Below are 20,506 nucleotides of genomic sequence, written 5' to 3' on the forward strand. Positions count from 1 at the left end.
CACAGCGAGACCACCACACAGCTGTGTTTTCCTATTTGTTTCCACTTGATTTAGAAGGTGCAGAGGAGCTTCGTGTATGTGTTTGGTTCAATTACATTTATCATACACAGAAGGGGAGACTACAAAAAGTCACTGGCAGCGGTGGGATTCGAACCCACGCCCCCGAAGAGACTGGAGCCTTAATCCAGCGCCTTAGACCGCTCGGCCACGCTACCGTGTGACTACATACCCATAGACCACGTCATAATATTCAATAGTAGTGTGCTTACTATTACATGAATTTTATGGCTCACAGTTCATTACAGGAATTTTTCAACATTTACTTCATCATCATCTCTTACCATGATCATCATGATGTGGAGTGAGCTGAGGACAACTTTTAATTTCTTTAACACAAGCTCCTGAACTCCCTGCATTTTGCACTTTATGTTTACATGCACCATTAGGATTGTAAAGTAAAAAAAAATCCAACGTAACACTTATTTAATTTAGGGTTCTTAATGAAAATGGAGAGTCCAGGTGATTTTACATTTCAGTTCTCTACCATCTACATCCTTCCTATCTGTATGTGTCGGGTGGAGAATGGGCCCTTGTTTAAGATATGCCTGTGTTCTAAGAAGAGCTCTCATTAAATTAAAGACAGTGCCATTTGCTATATATGGCCTTGAAAAGGGCAAACCCACCCTTCACTTGCTGCACCAGTGGCAAACTACCCTGGTCCATTCCTCTTAGATTCTGTTCATAATCTTGCAGATTTGGACCCTTAAAAGCAGAGGCAGGAGGAGGACACTGGAGAGCAGGTATCGGACGAGGTTGTACATTGTTGTTCAATTCAAGATTATACACTGACTCCACTGGTCCAGAGATGGTTGGCTGAGATTAGCGTGATACTGATCCTACGTGCGACAGGTGTAAAAACTCATGTCCGAAGCTGCTTCCTTTCTGGGATTTAATATTTAAAACTTTTTCACCAATGTTTGGATGGCTGGTTGCCCCATCTATATCCATGGCAATATTCGGAGTAACTCCTCTAGATGTTAACTTAAGTAGAGCCCAAGCAGGCCTGTCCCAATACCCACACTTCCCCTAGTAATACCCACTTACACTTGGTTGTACGCGTTCACGTTTAGGCTAGTGGTGTCCCAAAACAGAATTGAGGTAGTGGAAGTGGTTTCCAAGATTTAAAACCCACCCTAGATTCCAAGGGAGCCCCGACCCACACTTTCAAGTGCCCTTGATGAAGGAAATGAGGAATATTAGGGTAGAGATCTTTGCCTTAGAAATGAGACACCACTTCATGCAAATCGGCGTGGCCGACGTGCAGGCATACGTCACGCGTAGTAGCGACGCAATGAAAATGCCGGCTCCAGTGCTTGTGTTGTGGCAAGTGCTATGTTTATTCTTCTCCATCTGATGAATCAACGGAGCAGAAATGCTGAAAACAGGAGGCGCCTACGACATCTTCTAGTTCTGATCGATTTTGTTCGGGTAAGTCGATTTGTTTAAATGTTTTGACGCTGTGTTCAACCGAGTTGCTGTTGAGTTTACGCTAGTCCAACCATCTGTTGTTTGTATAGCCTACATTCCATTCGTACAGCAACAAATTGTTTTCCAAAACTTTCCGAAGTTGCTGACTTCATCTTCCACTTTGTTGAAAGTGTGGATCGGGGCTCCCTTGGAATCTAGGGCAGGTTTTAAGTGTTGGAAACCACTTCCACTACCTCAATTCTGTTTTGGGACACCACTAGCCTCAGCGTGAACATGCACAACCAAGTGCAAGTGGGTATTTCCAGGGATGTGTGGGTACTGGAACAGGCCAGAAATTTGAAACCTTGCGAAGTCAGCAACTTCAGCAAATTTGGAAAACAATTTGTTACTGTGCAATCGGAATGTAGGCTATACAAACAACAGATGGTTGGACAAGCGTAAACTCATCAGCAACCATTGAACACAGCGTCAAAATATTTAAACAAATCGACTTACCCGAATAAAATCCATCAGAACTAGAAGACGTCATAGGCGCCTCCTGTTTTCAACATTTCTTCTCTGTTGAATCATTGTATCTCGTGACATTTTGCAGGTGAGGGGCTGAGGGGCCCTGAAATTTTGGTTCCCGTGGGCTATGCCTGAAATTTCATTCAGTAATCCATCATGTTCTTTTGTTTATAACCACCTAAAAATAAGAATTGTTATGTTTTTGTTACCTTAGAATGAGCTGTTTGTATCTGCATATGGTGCGGGTCCTCTCCTACAGAGTCGACCAAGTTGTTCTACAGTAGCCCAGAACGGACAAACCAAACACTGGTAAGGTAATTTGCATTTTTCGTGACTGAAGTTCTCCTACAGGCTTAGCACACAGAAGTTTCAGTTCTGCAACCTCACCACTAGATGCCACTAAATCCTACACATTGAACCTTTAACAAAGTACTTGAGTTTCATGTGGTGCATTTTGGAATTAATTAATGTGTAAAAATGACAAAATAAGACATATTGAACAAAGGACATTTACGTGTTTCTGCAGCATTACTGTATGATAGCATGTTCATTCTGTTTTTAGGTTATCAGGTTATGAGTGACAGAGTTTAAACATTTTCAAAGTTAGAATTGACACAGAGATGTGTGAAGTGTTGCGGTTGAATTTTGGTTTTGAAATGAATTTGTTATGCCACGCAGCATGTTTATAAAGAAAACTATCTGTTATATAACATCCAAAGATGCGACCTCACCTCTGAGAGCTCCAGAGTAATAATCAATAGCTTAAATTTTTATTGTTATTTGAAGCGACTCAACAGAAACAGATCTTTAATGACAGAGCTCTTGTCTCCTGGAGAGAAAATCCAGGAGGGAATAATGACAAGTATTTACCGATAAAAAGCAAACTTTATTTAATAGCTTCATACTTCAACCATTTTTTTATACATACATTCCTCCAACATAACTTTGAGGGCAAAGAAAGTAAACCATTTTCTTAGTTTTGATAGGTCAGGCTTTCTCTTTCATACAACCACATTGACTTTGTCAAAAAGTGGGTCAGAGACAGGAAATTAAAGAGGAGAGACACACACATGCACACACAGCACCATTGGCAAAAAACCTGTAATAAAAAAATATGTAAACTGGCCTGGCTATATCAGTCAGACACATGAACTCCCGTGGCTTTTGATTTATAATAAAAATGTCCAGAATTATTCCTCCATTAGCGCCCAGGCTTCCTCAGCTTTCATGTAGTACTGGTTGGCCAGTCGACCTTTCATGGCCTCCATAGCAGCTTCTGCTGCCTCTGTAAACAGATCGCCTGCAGGGAGGGATGGTAGAAGAGGTTAGGACACGGGCAAAGACAATTATCTGCATTAACTAACACATTAATTAATTTAAATAAAACAGAATCAGCAAATAAATCCAGTTAGTAGGTCTGGTGATACTTCACTTTTTCCCAAAACAATTCAATACAGCATCAAATTTGGATTAATCTGCAGCTGAAAATAGCCCCAAATGCAAATTCACAATTTACTCACGTTTGTTTACTATTAAAAATACCTTACTATATGTTTTTAATCAGTCTTAAATATTTGTGTCTTCAGTAAGAATGAATGGACTTGGGGCTGAGTGCTGCAACTGGTAAATTAGCATTGCAAAAAATTGCTAAATTCACTTTTTCCAGCAGAGCTTCAGAGGTATGGAGGATGAAAACTGACTTCAGTATAATATATAATAAATAAATGTATAAGTAAATACAGGAACAAATAAATAAATAAATAAATAAATAAATAAATACTAAATAAATGCTTACATAAAATTAAAAAATAAAGAATTAAGAATTATTAGATAGAATTATTATTATAGAATATTAATATTATTATAATGATATTCTATAATAATAATAATAATAATAATAATGGTGATGATGATGATGATAATAATAATAATAATAATAATAATGTACTGAATTTATAGGCACCTTTCAAAGCACTCAGACACCTTAGAAGATGCAGTTAAAAACAAACAAACAAACAAAAAAAAAAACAAGCGGAAATGTATCCATAGGTCATAAAATCAAACTCGACAAATAAAAAATCCTAATTATAAATATTAGGTATATGTAGGAAAAATAATTAAAAATAATCAATAATTAAAAATTAAAATCTCCACAAATTTTGTTCACCCACATTTATTATGTATTTATTAATTCTTCTATTTACTTATTCCTGTGTTATTTATACATTCATTTATTCATTTTTTTAATGCTTAAGTCTTTTCCGTCATCCATAATAAGGAGGCTGGAGCATGAGACGCAAAGAGTGTATTTAGCCATGTTGTGGGAAGTTTTTGGAAAAATACTGGATGTATGCATCATTAATGGACACATGGATAATGCTGCAGGAGTGCTTTGAGAAGTCTCTGTTTCTTTATCTGAGTTAACACTTAAAGAATCCACTGTAACTGCTCTGCATCAGTGAAGAAGCAACCTACAAACGTATCTCAAGCCTCCACGGGGCAGATTTTCCTTAAGGATATGCACAGTGAAGTCTGTACAGCCAGCGTGGAGCCGTACCTGCTCTCTGTGGGTCTGCTTTGAGGTTGTGTCCTCCCTCTTGGAACATCTCTGCCTCTCTGGCCAGCAGCAGGTAGCGAGGCTCGTCCTGCGTCCCATCGAACTCTCCCCCCTCGTCATAGTCAGTCATGTTCAATGCACTGTCATACCAATGAATCGCCTCCTCCCAGTCCTGCTTCCTGGATAATTCATAATAATAATGTTAATTAAAAAATAATGCAAAAACACTCTAGCATCAAAAGTATCTTGCATCCTTAATGAATGTGTCTAGAAATTCCTGTAGGGGGCAGTATTATCATGACTGTTGGACCAGGAGTATCTTTACCCACAGACAAACTTCCACAGGTTAGATATAGTAATAATAACCTCCACTGACCTGTCAGCTGACAGATTGATCCCAGTATCAAAGGCTCTGGCCACTGTGATCATAGAAGATCTGTCACCAGCCTCAGCAGCCAGCAGCAGATACTTGAACCCTTTCATCCTGTTTCCTGCGTTATCCTGCCAACAACACCACATATTAGAACACGAGCGTGATCACGCTGTACAAAACCAAAGGGCTAAATAAACTGTGTGGTACCTCCAGCTCTACGTCAGGCAGTATGTGATGAGGCAGCTGCATACAACACTGTCCCAAGGCTATGATGGCCTCCAGCTCTCCGCACAGAGCGGCTCTCTCCAGGTGCAGCATGGCTGAGTCCTGATCCCACTGCTCGTCCCTCTCACAGAAGCGACCTGCCTCGTGGTAGCGCACCATCGCCAGGTGGACCTGATTGAGGAGGAAGGACAGCGAGAATATATTTTAAGAAAAGGAATCTAATGTTGAAAACCAGCTGTCTGCAGCAACAGGTGGATTGTACAGAAAGCTAAAGTCCTGATAAGGGATATTTGTTATCACAGTGGGCAACATCCACACACACACACACACTACCAACACCAAAGAACTGCCACCCCCCACCTTACCCACCCACGGTGCCTTAATAGACTTTGTGCAATAACTGTTACACCTACCTATCCATCTATCCATCCATCCATCCATCCATCCATCCATCTATCTATCTATCTATCTATCTATCTATCTATCTATCATCTATCTATCTATCTATCTATCTATCTACCTACCTACCTACCTACCTACCTACCTATCCATCCATCCATCCATCCATCCATCCATCCATCCATCCATCCATCCATCCATCCATCCATCCATCCACCCACCCACCCACCTATCTATCTAACCATCTATCCATCTATCCATCCATCCACCTACCTACCTACCTACCTACCTACCTACCTACCTACCTATCTACATATCTATCTATCTATCCATCCATCCATCCACCTATCAAGCTATCCATCTACCTACCTACCTATCCATCTATCCACCTATCCATCTATCCATCTACCTACCTACCTACCTACCTACCTATCCATCTATCCATCTACCTACCTACCTATCCATCTATCCATCTACCTACCTACCTATCCGTCTATCCATCTATCCATCTACCTATCTACCTATCTACCTATCTATCTCAGATCAGCCAGTGTGATGTTTTACCTTTCCGAGAATCGACTGGCCAATCTTCTTCTGCAGCAGGGTGTTGATCCGCTCCACCTCAGTGGCCACACAGGAGGATCGGTGGACGTGAGCACGAGACGAATGGAAGAAGCTCCAACTCTCCTCCGTCATCTGAGTGGAAAAAAGACAGTGGAGATATACAGGAAGGAGAAGGATTGATGGAGGGAGATTGTCACCACCTGCTCTTCACAACAATCAGAAAACAAATCATACGATGCAGGTTAATCAAGTGCAAGTTCACAAATCACACTGTCAGGGGTGTACCCCTCCAGAAGAGTCCGCTATCAGTTAAACTGATAAATGATTAGCCTTCGGCTCAGAGCTGGAGGAGCACATCCCATATGGAAAAATCATGTCAAGCATGTAAACAGCAGCACACACACAGATGTATCATTATTAGCAAGATGGCGGCGTTGGTGAATCAGAGGTAGATGGTGTTTCAGTTCCAAATGTCGTTTTTTATTTGTTTGTAGTTTGCCTTTTCCGACTGTTTTCTGTCCCTCTGAAATTAAAAGAGTAGTGGACGTGGGAACAGCGGCAGCTTGTATAATCAAATTAACCTTAGAATCATGCTTGCTGAAGCTTTATAGCAGCAGACAGCAGGGAAACAGCCAGCTTTATGAGCCGCCATGCAAGTAATCACCCCGTCGTTGTCAGCTTTGATACAATCTAAGTTTGCAGAGACTCTTGGAGGAGCTACCATCTTCCTCTAATGAGGGAACACAGAGAGTAGGAGGAGCTGAATTAGAGGAAACGTGAGGAACAACTATTGTTATCCAGTGATGAGAAGACAGGGGATAGACAAAGTGAGGAAGGGCAAGGACGAGGAGTGATGTTGATGATGATTACAACGTTCACACACTGTTGTCTCTATGTTTGTTTACCCGTCTGACACTGTCCTCATCCGACTCAGAGTAATGTCTTTGGTTGCGGTGATGGGCCTACGTGATGATACAACATGCATTCATAAGACAGTCAGGGTGAATGTGGAGAGCAGGAAATGCTAACAGACTAACAGCTACTGACAGGACTGAAGGACAGAGAGGGAACTACAGTCACAAGAGAAGTCCAACATGTCAGGGTTTAATAATCGTTACAAAAAAACATGTTTGTTTAATGCCTGGTTCACGCTACACAACATTTTTGTCTGTTCCGACAGTCACTATGTCAGACTAGGCGATGGCGGAGTCATAAAATCGTGCCGTGACTTGGTTGACAGACATGACAAACTACACGCTGGTCGTCTTTCACAACGTGTGTAATGTCATCGGGTTATTCTTGTCCTATTTTTATTATCATTACTATTATTTCAGTCACTGTGTCGTTCACGTCCCAGCCGAAATGTTGTTGTAGTAACATTAAAAAGTGCCACCAGATGGCAGGACCTAGATTTTAAGTACCGTACGCAAACTACTTAAGTCACTGAATCCTCCACAACAAGTTCCTACAAATGTTTAACAATAAAAAGGAAGGAATTCTCACTAACAAGTAACAATTAAGCTTACCAATAGGTTAAAATGTTGGCGAGTTAGCCTGCTAAGTAGGTAGGCTATGCTAACAAGTACGCTTGCCAATAGGCTAAAATATTGGCGAATTAGCCTGCTAAGTAAGTAGGCTATGCTAACAAGTACGCTTGCCAATAGGCTAAAATTTTGTTAATAAACATTAAGAGTAAGGATAATGTTGTGCATAGCCCACCTACTTGGCAAGCTAACTCGCTAACATTTTAGCCTATTAGCAAGCTTACTTGCTACCATAGCCTATGTACTTAGCAAGCTAACTCACTAACATTTTAGCCTATTAGCAAGCTTACTTGCTAGCATAGCCTATCTACTTAGCAAGCTAACTCGCTAACGTTTTAAGAATATAATTCTCTCAATTGAATTTATAAGAAGCTTTTGATTTTAAACGGATACAGGAAGTGTTGCGCTTGAATTGACGGTGCAACACATTAACATTATGAAAAGTAAAAATACAGAGGGAATAATAAATATCGTCCCGTTTCTAATGTAGTCTGTTTCAAATGAAGATGGTAGCCTCTGCAGTTGTGGTGAGTAAAAGCCCCACCACTATTTTTTAATTTTATTACTTTATAACCATTATGAAGAAACAACATTCTTTGCTAGCTTGATGCTAATGGCAGTACTCAGCAGATTGCTAAAGTGCCTCTGTTGTTTCACCCCATCATTTTTAACATCCATGGAGGAAACATCAAAAAGATTGTGGTGTTGTTGCTGTACAGTTTTCCACGGCAGCAGATCGCTCGGTGTTCCTATTGGACAAAGTGATGGCTGTGACGGGAGAAGTCGTAAATGACAAAAACAAAAATCAAACATGCTAGACTTTCTGTTGGAATGTCCTGAGGCATCCCAGATTTGGCGTCCGTTGTCGTCAACCATGACACACTACAAGAGATGAAACGATGGATTACTGCGTACAACACTCAACATGATCCGAGCCGACACTGTACGTCGCTGCGTCGGGCTATAATCAGGCTGATATCGTGTAGTGTGAACCCGGCATAGGATAAAATACCAGAATATACTGATAAATGTGTCTTAAAAATGTTTTAAAAAACACCTCGGCTAAATGTATTTCTTCTTGTAAATCTAATGTGAACACAATTACATTATTCAGACAAGCTATAGCATATCTTAAATATCTTATCTTACACTTGGTATGGAGGACAAAAGAGGACTTAAATATAAAAAGTAAAAATAAATACTGAACAGAAATAAATATATAAGTGCGGAAATAAATAATTAAAATAAAATAAGTAAATGCTTAAATATAATTAATTAATATAACTATAAATAGTAAATTTAATAAATTAATTAATTAATAAATAAATAAAAGTCAATGGTTAAACAGGACCTGAATAAAAAAATATCTCAAATTTATTTTTACATTTCTGTTCACTTTCTTCATTTATTTATTTCTGTTTTAAGTTTTATATTTATTTCGGGATACTTCGCCCATTTTCAACCAGGTCTGTGTCACAGCGGTGTAGGGAGTGTGTGCAGATGGACGCTGTTGAGGCGACCCTCGAGCAAATAATCCACCAGATGACAACAAATGCATCGTTTAACGTCACGGAGGACATGTTATAGCAGATTTTGGCTAGCTGATGGGCGGGGAGCTCCGGGAGCTGGCGCCAAGAGGGGCACCTTAACACTGTCCATCTGCACTCAACCCCCACACGGCAGTGACACAGACCTGGTTAAAAATTGGCAAACCATCCCTTTAAGTCAATTTTCGCCCTCCATAACTTGGTAAATGTCAGACATACACAAATACATTTCTGGCATGGTTTATCTCAAGGGTTATCAACTCATTTTTAAAATCCTGGACATTGTTTTCTGGCCAAAATTAAATCCAAACAAAAGTCAGATGGAAATCCTTACCCCGTCTACGTGGTCACTTGGGTCGCCTTCACTCCTCCTCTCGCTGGGGTAGCCACTGTCCCCGCCGCTGTCAGATTCCTATAGACAGACATAAATGAAATAAATCAGCAAAGTGACTCGTGGCAGATTCTGATGCTCAAAGTTCAAACATGTTTCCTCGAGCTGAGGAGCATCTCAACAATCAAGACCTTCCTGTCTCACGCTGATACTGCGGAGGTCATATTTATTATTGCAGTTCATTGTATTCAGGGTTTAAGCCAAATAAAACACCATCAGCTGGTTCAAACTGCAGCTGCTCAGCTTTTAAGAAATTCAAAGAGACAAGACTTATAAAACAATCTGAAAAATGTCTTTCATTAATGTGATCCAATATTATATTTCCAGTTCTAGTGTCTCTATTTTATGGTTTTTATCCTGTTTCATCGTGGCAATTCATGACACCTGCCACAGAGGTTGTGGTTTTGTTTGCTGTTTGTTCCATCTGATCTGTCGACAATATGAAATACATGCATTTTGTATTTTAAAGATAAAAAACGTAATATAAAAAGACAAAAAAAAAATAGATTTGGGACATGATATTAGCAAACATGGAGCTCCTGGGACTCAACATGGACCTGAGGTGTGCTGACTTAACTGCAACAATCTGGTCATGGGAGAATATTTGGATAAATGTGACACAGCGTCACTTTTCTGTGCTGCTTTAAGTCGCATACACAGATTTCTTTGCTCACCTTGTGTTCACCTGTGTTGTGGTTGTTGAGTCTCTCATGTTCGTACATCCCAGTGAAAGATGAGCCTGTAAAATGCAGAAATTATACACAACTATTGTCAATGTGGACACCACGCTTCACTACGTTCAAATATACTGTTATGAACGTGCAGCATGTAATAATAATGTTCATGGATGTACCCATGGAGGACTTTCCCACAGATCCAGATAAAGCTAGCGGGGAGCAGGGCATTGTGAGAGGGGAGCAGGGGATAGACTCCGAGTCACTCATGTTCTCGTCCACAGAGGACGTCTCCGACAGGCGGGATAACAGTGGAGGTGCCCGGCCCCATGACATAGTGCGAACGCGAGGAGAGCAGGCCTCCTCGCAGCCCCTCAGCACTGTCTTGGCTGACTTCTGAAATAAAAAGAGATCAATCTATCTTGAGGAAACAGCAACAAAACAACCAGAATATACTAAAGATAAGGTCAACGCATCCTTCTCATGTTAATCCTGCGAGTTAGAAAGTGAGTACTCACAGGAGAAAAGGAAAGGTACCAGCTCTGGGAAACTATGGCATGACTGCAATTCTATCAATAAGATTTATTTTATGTTAAAATCATAATACAGCATGCTCTTTATCCTTTACACTTTTTTTATACTATTTTAGGCTGCGTATTCAGTTGTTTTAAAAAACAAATGATCTTACAGGAAATAAGATCCCAAAGCCAGGGGACTATGGAGGACAAAAAAACCCCCTTAAGTATCAATAAATGAATAAATAAATGTATAAATAAATAAATACAGGAATATATAAACAGATAAATTAAACAGAACAAAAATGAATAAATATCTTACATTTATTATACATATTTGTTCAGCTACATTTATTTATTTCTGTATTTATTTCAGCATTTATTTATTCCTGTATTTTGTTATAGATTTATTTATTACATATCTATTTATTTATTCCTGTATTTTGTTATAAATGTATTTATTTATTGTCATATTAATTTATTCCTGTATTTTGTTATAGATTTAATTTCTTTTCATATTTATTTATTCCAGTATTTTGTTACAGATTTATTTATATATTAAATATTTGTTTATTTATTAATTTATTTCTGTAGTCTGTTATAGATTTATTTATACAGTTATTCATTTATTTATGTATTCCTGTATTTTGTTTTAGATTTATTTATTACATATTTATTTATGTATTTATTTATATTTATTGATGCTTACGTTATTTTTGTCCTCCATATGACACAGCAGCCACATTAATGCCTAAATATGACAACTGTGAACAACATGAAATGCAATAAATCTTAGGGGATTCTCAGGGACATTTTTTCCTTTTATTTTTTATTATTATCATAATTTTGTGAACTGTTTTTACCCTGACCCACAGCTGATTTCTGGCCCTGGCTGACACTGTATTTATTATTAATAAAATGTCAAAATTACAAGAAGTTTGTTGGTGCAATCCAGCTGGGACCTCTCCGCAGGGGAAAGGTCAAAAGGTGTCAAGCCCATACTCTTGCAGATCTTGTTACACAGGTGGGAGTGGAAGAACAGTGCCATGCCTCGCACACCTGGAACACAGGCATGATCAAGATGGAGCCTCCTAAATAACTTCTAACCATCGAGAAGCAGTTTGTCAGTATCAAAAGGGAACTGTACCGAGATTTCCGTCTCCAAAGTCAGTCCCCTGCTCTGTGTGGATCTGAGGGTCAGTGTAGAGATCTCCCACTCCTTGGATGTCCACCACGATCAGCTGGTGGCCCGAACGCTCAAACGTAAAGTGACTAAAGGCCTGGTGGATACAAAATAAATTATATCTATGAAGTGATTATTACCTTTATCACGTATTAACAACAAAAGGTGATGTTGCTTCACCTGCGGAGTGAGTCGGATGTTGCTGTCCTTCACAAAGCCAGAGTTGGAGTTGTATTTGATGTATTTGCCCTCGATGTAATGCTCCAGGTGGAAGAGAGGTTTACCTGGTCGTTCTGTCATCTCTATCACACACATCTGCATGATGTCCACCTGAGGATCAGAGAGAAGTAAACAACACACACACACACACACGAAGTACAGACCTGTCAGTGACTGTCTGTCCTGTGAACTCGTCAGCACATCAGTGTATTGTAACTGTTCCTCCTGTACCTGTTTGGGAGGTCGGTGGCGGTTGTACTCCTCTCCCCAGAGCTTGGCTTCCATTTGCAGCCTGACGTCCTCAAAGTAAACACTTCTGTCCACCGTCTCCATGTAACGCTTGCTCACATAATTACTCGCTGACTTCCAGTTGCTGCTGTGCGAGAAATTGGACAACTTCTTCCTGGAGGGAAATCAGATGTTACAGCAGTCAGCAGCATTTCAGTTACATCTAAATATATTCACAGTAAACCCACAGCTAAGAAACTTCATACAGAACTGAAGCCATTTTTGATTATAGCATCAACTGGAACTGCTGTACGACAGCAACAACACACCACATTTCAGATGTAGAGATGTTCTTTTTTTAACTTGCAGGAGCACGTGGAATTGTTTTCATGCTCTGGTTTTTGTCAGAGTGGATTTTTTTTACTTAGGGCTTCTGTTGAAGTTGAAGTGGGGGGCTGATGGATGCCTCTCTTCTACATTTCCCACATAGCTGAGGATTACACATGAACAATCAGACTATTATCCCTTTCTCTTTCATTCTGCAACCTCATGCAGAAGCCGAAACACAGCGCAGCCGTCAAACACCATACGCTTAAATTCAATTTTACCCCAAACAGTAAACATCCAGGGAATCAAATGGGTTAAAAACTCGGTGGCATCACAGAAGACTCCACAGAGGTGGTTCAGTGTGATACTCTCTTACCATCTTTGGGTCTGAAACTACTGGATTTGTCTGCAGCAATTCTCCAGAGTCGGAGAGAGACATGCGAGGAATGTGGACCTGCACCACTTATAGCCTACGAGAGGCACACTCTGACTTGTTTACACTGATACTAGAACCCGAGGGCAATAACCGCTGGAAGAGAACTGATGAATGAGGAGAAATATTTCAACTTACGTTCTGAAGCACTCCCTCATGGCCCCTTTCCCAAACGGCTGTGGGAAATAAATAAGACGAGACATTAGAAACATTCTTTAAAATACTGGCAGAACAATAAATAATTTAGAGAGCAGTAATACCTGGGCACCCATCTTGATGTAGATCTGGTCTTCAGCCCAGTCTCCTGTGATGGCATTGTACCTGCGAAGAGGGAAAGTGAATTCCTGTAAAACTTCAATTAGTAGCCCGGGCTTGGATACATAATTTTAGGTAGCCAACCACCCAGTTTTATACAACCGAAGAACACCCTACTCTGCTGTGATTGGCTGGTACTCCTTTTTTAAACACTGTTTTTATTGAACATCTTTAGCTTTGCCGGCAGATTACAACTCTGTTTTGGGGTAGAGTTGCTACCTCAAGCGAAGGAGTTCAAGTATCTCGGGGTCTTGTTCAAGAGTGAGGGTAGAATGCAGTGTGAGATGGATCGACGGTTTGGCACCGCTGACTTAATAAATCAGACTTCTACAGAGTGAAACATGACGCAGAATTTAGTAGCAGACTTTTCTGGGAACCTCAGAATTGCATCTCTGCTTTTTGCAGATGATGTGGTTCTGTTGGCTTCATCACACCGTGACCTCCAGCATGCACTCAGGTGTTGTGCAGCTGAGTGTGAAGAGGTTGGGATCAAAGTCAGTACCTCCAAGTCTGAGGCCATGGTTCTCTGCTGGAAACCAGTGGATTGCCCCCTTTAGGTTGGGAGTAAGTTATCTCAAGCGAAGGAGTTCAACTATCTCAAGGTCTTGTTCACGAGTGAGGGTAGAATGGAGCATGAGATGGATCTCATATCGCCCAGCCCTAATTGGTTGTACAAGACAAAGAAATCAGCAGATGTACGCTAGAGCTCTGGGAAAATTGGAAAATGACGACGGCAATTTCTCATTGTTTTTATGACTTTTTATAGCCATGAAGACAAAATTTAAAAAAAGACAAAATATCTTTAGTTGCAGCTCAATATCCATCAAAATTTTGAAGCCGCAGCTCTTTAAAACAGCGTCTCGTTTCAAGCAGAAATCACCCACACTGGATGGTCTACAACACTGAGCTGGTGGCCTGGACTCTTTCTTCTCTTTCGAGTCAACTTCAGCGAATAAAGGAGCGCAGAAACCCTCCAGTCTCGATCACGTTGGCCAAGTTACTCTTTGCCCTCTGCGAGAGAGTTCATCTGTCAAAGCTCATTGTCACTTCTTATCATGGAGGCACTAAAGCATGTCACTTCCTCTCTATGGAGAAAAACAATGACAGAGAAATGACAAGAGAAGCTGTGTGTCCTCTTTCCAAAGACAACCCATTATGCCTGCACCCATTTCTTTGTGGATTAAAGGAATTGTAATCAGGGAAAAGCTCACACAGTAAACACAGCGATATGAATGTGTGTGCACACACGCTGTATGTCTGGGTCAGTGTGTCTGTTCGGCTGTGCGGGGCAGGTTTCCCTGAGTTAATGAATACTGCATGAACCATACGTGCAGCTCCAAGTCTTCACAGCTGAAATCTGAAACACCTTTAAACTAGAAACTCAGCATTAACTGTTCCTCCACCACTCAAACAGGAGCACCACTCTGCTCCCCATCCAAAATCTCCTCTGCCAACACATTGCTTCGGCCTGAGAACACCGTGTACCGTCATTCCTTCTAGTTCAGGCTACAGGGGGCTTTAAGAGAGGGAAGGACGAATAAGGTTACACACGGGTAAAATTAGCACACGAAAGGAGAACACGAGGGCGAATCCCAGCTCCTGACAATCCCTCCTCTCTCTAGGGCCAAGTCCAGTCCTGTACAGATTGTTGCGTAACAGGCCTAGCGCGCGCACACACACACACACACACAGACAAAGGAATTCATTGTCCTGCTGCTTTTTCTGCCCACACCCCCTCTATCTATGTGTGGCTGCCTTTATATAACGCTGCCCACGTATGAGAGCTCTGCGGGAGGTGTGTGCGCTTCTGTAGCCAGCTGCCATGTTGGTTTTTAATATCTGGGCGCACACTCAACCGCCCCTCCTGTGTTATGAGATTAAAAAAAAAATACTGGGTGGGCAAAGGGGCGTCAATGTTCCCAGTGAAAGGGGAGTGATGTTTGTCAACAGTTAAGATTAGCACCACTGACCCAGATATGAGCCGCCTGTGAAACCCGCTGCCATGTCAATGAAAGTTCAAGACCACTGCAGGCTGATATCAATGTAGGAATGTTTCAGAGCGAGTACTAATATATATCTTATATTTATGCTTTATTGACAGTCTTATCAATATTTTTAGATTAACAAGGGGTCAGATGACTGTGTAATTGTAGTAGTGAGTGAAACCCCAGAGATGTATCACCCAGCTCTGCAGTCTCTCTGCAGAGTGTAGAGCTTTTAGCACCACAGTGGAGTGTTTTAGCATCTTTCAGCTGATTGTTTTGGTTTCCCAGCCCAAAACGTAATCTATATCAAGCATGCTGACCCAATCGATGGCATGGCTTACTGGGATGCTTACAGGTCCAGTGTGTAGGATTTAGGAGGATATATTGGCCGAAATGGAAATGTAATATGATAAGGATGTTTTCTGTGTATAATCACCTGAAAATAAGAATCGTCCAGTTCAATCAAACTCAAGTTTGTTTGCTCTCTAAGTGCGGTTTGTTTGGGCAGGTGTGAACACAGCGATCGCACTCAAGTGTGCACCAAAACAACTGGACCAAGACCTTCTTAAAGAGGTGGTTACAAACCAATGTGTTCCGACCTGGATGTGAACCAACTGCAGTCACATGACACATTGTTTGGGTTAAACATGAGCATGTTACAGTCCTGGAGGATTATTAATGTGCACCTCCTCCTGTACTGCCTTAATATGCACATTCAGCACATCCAATGCATCAAAACATTGTTTTCTAGTTGGAGCCGCGCCTCGTTTTCAAACTGTATGGTTTGACTAAAATGAACAATGACAGCAATATAGTCCACGATGAGCAGCGCTAAAATCAACCTGCGTAGTTGTCCCTCCATTGTGACATTAGAAAGTGTCACATTTATCTTGCAAGTGTACTCTTCTTCAACGTTTGCTTTACTTCCTGGATTTTTCCCACATGGAAATTCTGACCAATCAAGAGCAGCTTTCTTGCACAAGGCATTTGATCTGGTCCACTTGTAAATGCTGCCATGAGAACACGAACCAACTCTAGGCAATTATACAACTTTGGAACAACATTCGTTCCTGATTCAGACCAAAGCAACACAACTCTAGGTCTGAAAGCACCCTGAGCATGAGCCATTTATATCCTGGAGCTGGTCCTTGTCCACGCAGACCGCCGTGTTTCTACAATAGTCCAGAACAGACAAACCAAACACTGGCTCTAGATAGGGACATTGGTGTGTTCATGTCGGTCTACGTAGTTAGATGGGAACGTCGGAAAAACACTGATTTTTTAACATGAAACTGCTTCAGTGTTTTTACCAGTTTGCATCACCAGGTCTGTTTCTTTTGGAGAGGAAGAGACCTCTGTGGATAATTTGGCTCCCGTTAAAAACTCCTGAACAATGAAGGAATTATAACCGGGAAAAGTTTTAGCTGGTTGCAATCTGCAATCCTCACCGCTAGATGCCACTAAATCACTCTTCATTCACAGACAAACCGAGTCATTCGTACCTGTAACGAATGCAGGGTTCAGTCTCGATGTCCTCCAGGTGAAACTGTGCCCACGGGTCGGGCATGGCTTTGGCCTTTTCGATGGCATGTTTCCATGTCTCCTGTCACAATGAACAAACACAGCTCATTAGCCGGCAGATTTGACTTTATGCACATAGAAAGGAAAGGCCTTTTTCCACAGAGGCAAGCGTAGAAGAAAGAGAGGAGGCTGTCCAGTGCAACAAACCTGACATTCAATTTGTACGATAAAGCCATTCCAAGACTTTTTGTGCTCTCTGTACAGCCCTTTCTCCCTCTAAGTGCCTGTATTGTTCTCACTAATTGAGCAAATTAAATTTCACAGTTTCTGCACAGAACAGCTTCCCCTCATTCTTCAGAGGGTTTGGAGTTAATCAGCTCACGGATAGGCAAGTCTACAATCAACAAAACTCAGAGGCACGCCAAAGTAAACTGGGATCACATGTCTTGAGTTTGTAAAAACATGCAGGAAAGAAAAGTTAAGGAAGAAGGGAAAACACAAAAAGCTTCAGCACATACAAGGAAATAAAAAGCACACAATCACTGAAGTGACGTGGAAATCTCACTTAAAATAACCAATAAATGCAGAGGTTTCAGGCCTCACGATAAATCTGTTATGATCATGACTGCAAAAAAGCTGGGACGCTGTGTAAAACATAAAAACAGAATTCAAATCTGCAGCAACTGTGTGATGTCATCATGTCAATATGGACCAACATCTCTGAGGAATGTTTCCAGCACCTTGTTGACAGCAAGAATTAAAAAGGGGGTCCAACCTGGTACTAGCAAGGTGTACCTAATAAAGTGGCCAGTGAGTGTATCATGTTTTGTACTGTATTCAAATGATATATGTCAAACGGATTTGCAAATCATAGAGTTCTATTTTTATTTACAGTTTACACAGTGTCCTAACTTTTTTTTGGAACAGGGTTTTATCTGGGGGTCGACCAGGGTCTCTTATTCCAAAATAACTTTCCATAACTAAAGAGATCACCATGTGATGTTTCACGGCCATCTGCAGCTGCGCCATCTTTAAAAAAAATAACTTTCTCCGAAGGCCCCATCAATCAAATGTCACTGGTAATCCAACCCTGCACCAGTAACCCAAACCAAAAGGCAGGGCTCCACAGCAGCACGTCTCCCTCGTCCACCGCTGCTCTCTGTGCTGCAGGCCTTCTAGACATGTTCATATTTAGAGTAAAGGATTTACATTAAGGGAAGCATGAACGTTGTGGTTTTAAGTGACAGTGTCGTGTCTGCTTGTGACGGATAGCGGACGACACACCCCATGACAGACTGCGTCCACCTACACAAGTGTCCAACTCGGTCACAAGACTTTGGGATCAAATGTCGCAGCCTGGAACGGCACAGCCAAGCTCAGAGTTCCATCTACAACGTCTTTGTAGGATTTGTGTCATTTTCTAAAACAAATTTTTGCAGCAGCAGCAGTTTCCATAATAAAAAATAGCTTCCTGAAACCAAAAGTCGAAAGAATTTGCACATGTCCTCCAGAAATATATGCAAACTTCTCAATGTTGTTTTGTGAAATACCAGTACAACACTTTGTAGTGTGAATTGAAATAAAGTGCAGGAATACAGAGTGAAGGAGGGAGAGTGCATTGATCGGGAAACAAAACATCAGTCACAAAGGGAGGCGGAGGAAATGAGAGCAAGTGGAAAGTATGTTGCTACAAAAGTAAAAAAAACAGGGAAAGGAAAAGGACAGTAAATTACAGAGCGAGTGGGGAGAAGGGAGGCGGTCAGAGAAGATATAATTTGATCTGAACATACCCGTGCGCTCTCAGACAAAACCTTGTATGATCGAGGTTGTGCCACAGTTTCTGTTTCGCTCTATGTAGAAAGGTAAAGAAAGCGGACAGCTTTTCATCAGCAAACAAAGAACAAAATATCTGACATTTACAAAAGCATCAAATACGTGACAACAACACCACACAAACACTAAAATGCCCATTCATGCCAGCAGTTGGCTGGTGCACAGCAGCTCTGACGACACTGAATCCAGCCCTTGTGTGGCTCGGCTCACTGCTGATGCAAAGAGTCTGAGCAGCGAGGGACGTGTTTACATGCAGCGTGATCACATGTGGTGAACGCCACTCTCTGGTACTTCCTGTTCTCTAGAGAGAGAGTACTTTAGAGGTGGCTGCTCCAGTAAACACACACACACATATAGTACGTGTGTGCAGGCACGCACAGGCAGGCATCCATATAAGGCAAAGAGCTGTTCTCGTGGGATTGCAGAACTGTTTGTGATGGTACGTCATCACAACACTAAATACAAACCAGCACTTGATTGCATTATACGCTGATGCTTTCCCCCTCCACTGTCCATTTGGCATCACGTTGCCAAGGCAGCGGCTCACCTTGAACATAAAGTTGGTCTTGGGAAGTGAGTTCGACAGCTGCCGCTCGTGAGCCAGATTCTTCAGGTAGTGACAGATTTCTTTTAAGGAGTCGTCCAGGATGGGGCAGATGACGTGGTCCTCGTCCTCGTCCTCGTCGGTGGCGTTGGCATCGCTGAGGGAGGAGGCCCGCTGGTTGAAGGCGCTGCGTTGGACAGGGGGCCTCTTGGCGCTGCTCTCCTCCTCCATGCTGAACATCAGGTCATCCTCCATGGTGTCTGCTGTTGGCATGAGAGGGGTCAGGAGTGTGAGCGGGCAGAGGGTGACAAAGTGGAGCCACACAGAGAGAGAGAGAGAGTTTGGAGTTAATCTGAGGCAGCCATGTTAGTAGGTGTTTACAACAAGCCATCATGGCTGCACCACTCTGAGTCTAGTGCCATGTGTCAGGATGTTATGCTATCTCAGATGTGGCTGCACCATGACGTCTCCAACACATGTTTACAACTGAAGTCAATCAGAATATATTTATTTTCACATTTTATAGCTTAAAAATTTACTGAGCAACACATGGTGAGCATAAGCACGCAAAAGCAATAAACATTTATGTCACTGGTGAGAGCAATGTGTGCCACTGTAAGGAAATGTTGTGCAAGTTGACAAAGTAGCAGCTGGCTGGTGGACAGAACACACACCCAGGGTAGATAAAGTTCCTGCACTGCTGCTGGAAAATGAGCTCCCATAGACATCAAGCAGCAGGCAGCAACCTTGAACATCACGTTACAGCATGCTGCAATCTCATTCCCCCACAGCTTTAACTTGAATTTAATCTATTGTGACCTGCTGTTGGATGCAGGTGTTAAATAAACATCCTACTTTATGATCGGAGGCACAAACACACCTTTAAAGACTCGAACGTGACAGCCTGTAGGTAGCCAGGTCCTCTCGGGTCTCACAGCTACAGTTAAAGGTGAACACAGAGCAGCTGCAGCAGCTTAAATCTCCTTCAGCTTCAGACTGAGTCGGTCCTGGTTCTCCAATGTGTCCTGAAGGTCCGGGAACGTGCCTCGCAACAAGGCTGTGCTCTCGCTTCAGTCCTCCACGGTGACAGCAGCTCTCTGCACGTACAACAGAGGTTCGGTCATCCGCGCCCCC

At 41.7% G+C, this 20,506-nt stretch overlaps 1 protein-coding gene and 1 non-coding gene across 11 annotated transcripts; both read right to left on the reverse strand.

The window, feature by feature from the left end:
- Positions 1 to 133: 133 nt before the first annotated feature.
- Positions 134 to 215, reverse strand: trnal-aag (transfer RNA leucine (anticodon AAG)). The gene has a single exon. It is a non-coding gene; the product is annotated as a tRNA-Leu (tRNA).
- Positions 216 to 2,860: 2,645 nt separating this feature from the next.
- Positions 2,861 to 20,506, reverse strand: eef2k (eukaryotic elongation factor 2 kinase). 10 transcript variants are annotated; one of them, XM_033611478.2, is made up of 20 exons: positions 20,253 to 20,506; positions 19,376 to 19,635; positions 18,786 to 18,845; positions 16,977 to 17,077; positions 13,435 to 13,495; positions 13,313 to 13,350; positions 12,418 to 12,589; positions 12,148 to 12,297; positions 11,932 to 12,064; positions 11,716 to 11,843; positions 10,449 to 10,665; positions 10,270 to 10,334; positions 9,539 to 9,616; positions 7,019 to 7,075; positions 6,778 to 6,843; positions 6,114 to 6,245; positions 5,133 to 5,321; positions 4,929 to 5,053; positions 4,553 to 4,731; positions 2,861 to 3,295 (listed from the first exon to the last, which is right to left on the reverse strand). In XM_033611478.2, exons 2-20 carry the CDS (start codon positions 19,625 to 19,627, stop codon positions 3,186 to 3,188), a joined length of 2,313 nt encoding a protein of 770 aa, XP_033467369.1. In that variant the 5' UTR covers positions 19,628 to 19,635; positions 20,253 to 20,506; the 3' UTR covers positions 2,861 to 3,185. The 10 variants fall into 10 exon arrangements, with proteins under 10 accessions (XP_033467369.1, XP_033467370.1, XP_033467373.1 ...); XM_033611479.2 differs by having other exon boundaries at positions 19,376 to 19,632; positions 20,253 to 20,454; XM_033611482.2 differs by lacking the exon at positions 18,786 to 18,845.

This window comes from Epinephelus lanceolatus, chromosome 21 (assembly GCF_041903045.1).
Source record: "Epinephelus lanceolatus isolate andai-2023 chromosome 21, ASM4190304v1, whole genome shotgun sequence".
Classification (NCBI taxonomy): domain Eukaryota; kingdom Metazoa; phylum Chordata; class Actinopteri; order Perciformes; family Serranidae; genus Epinephelus; species Epinephelus lanceolatus.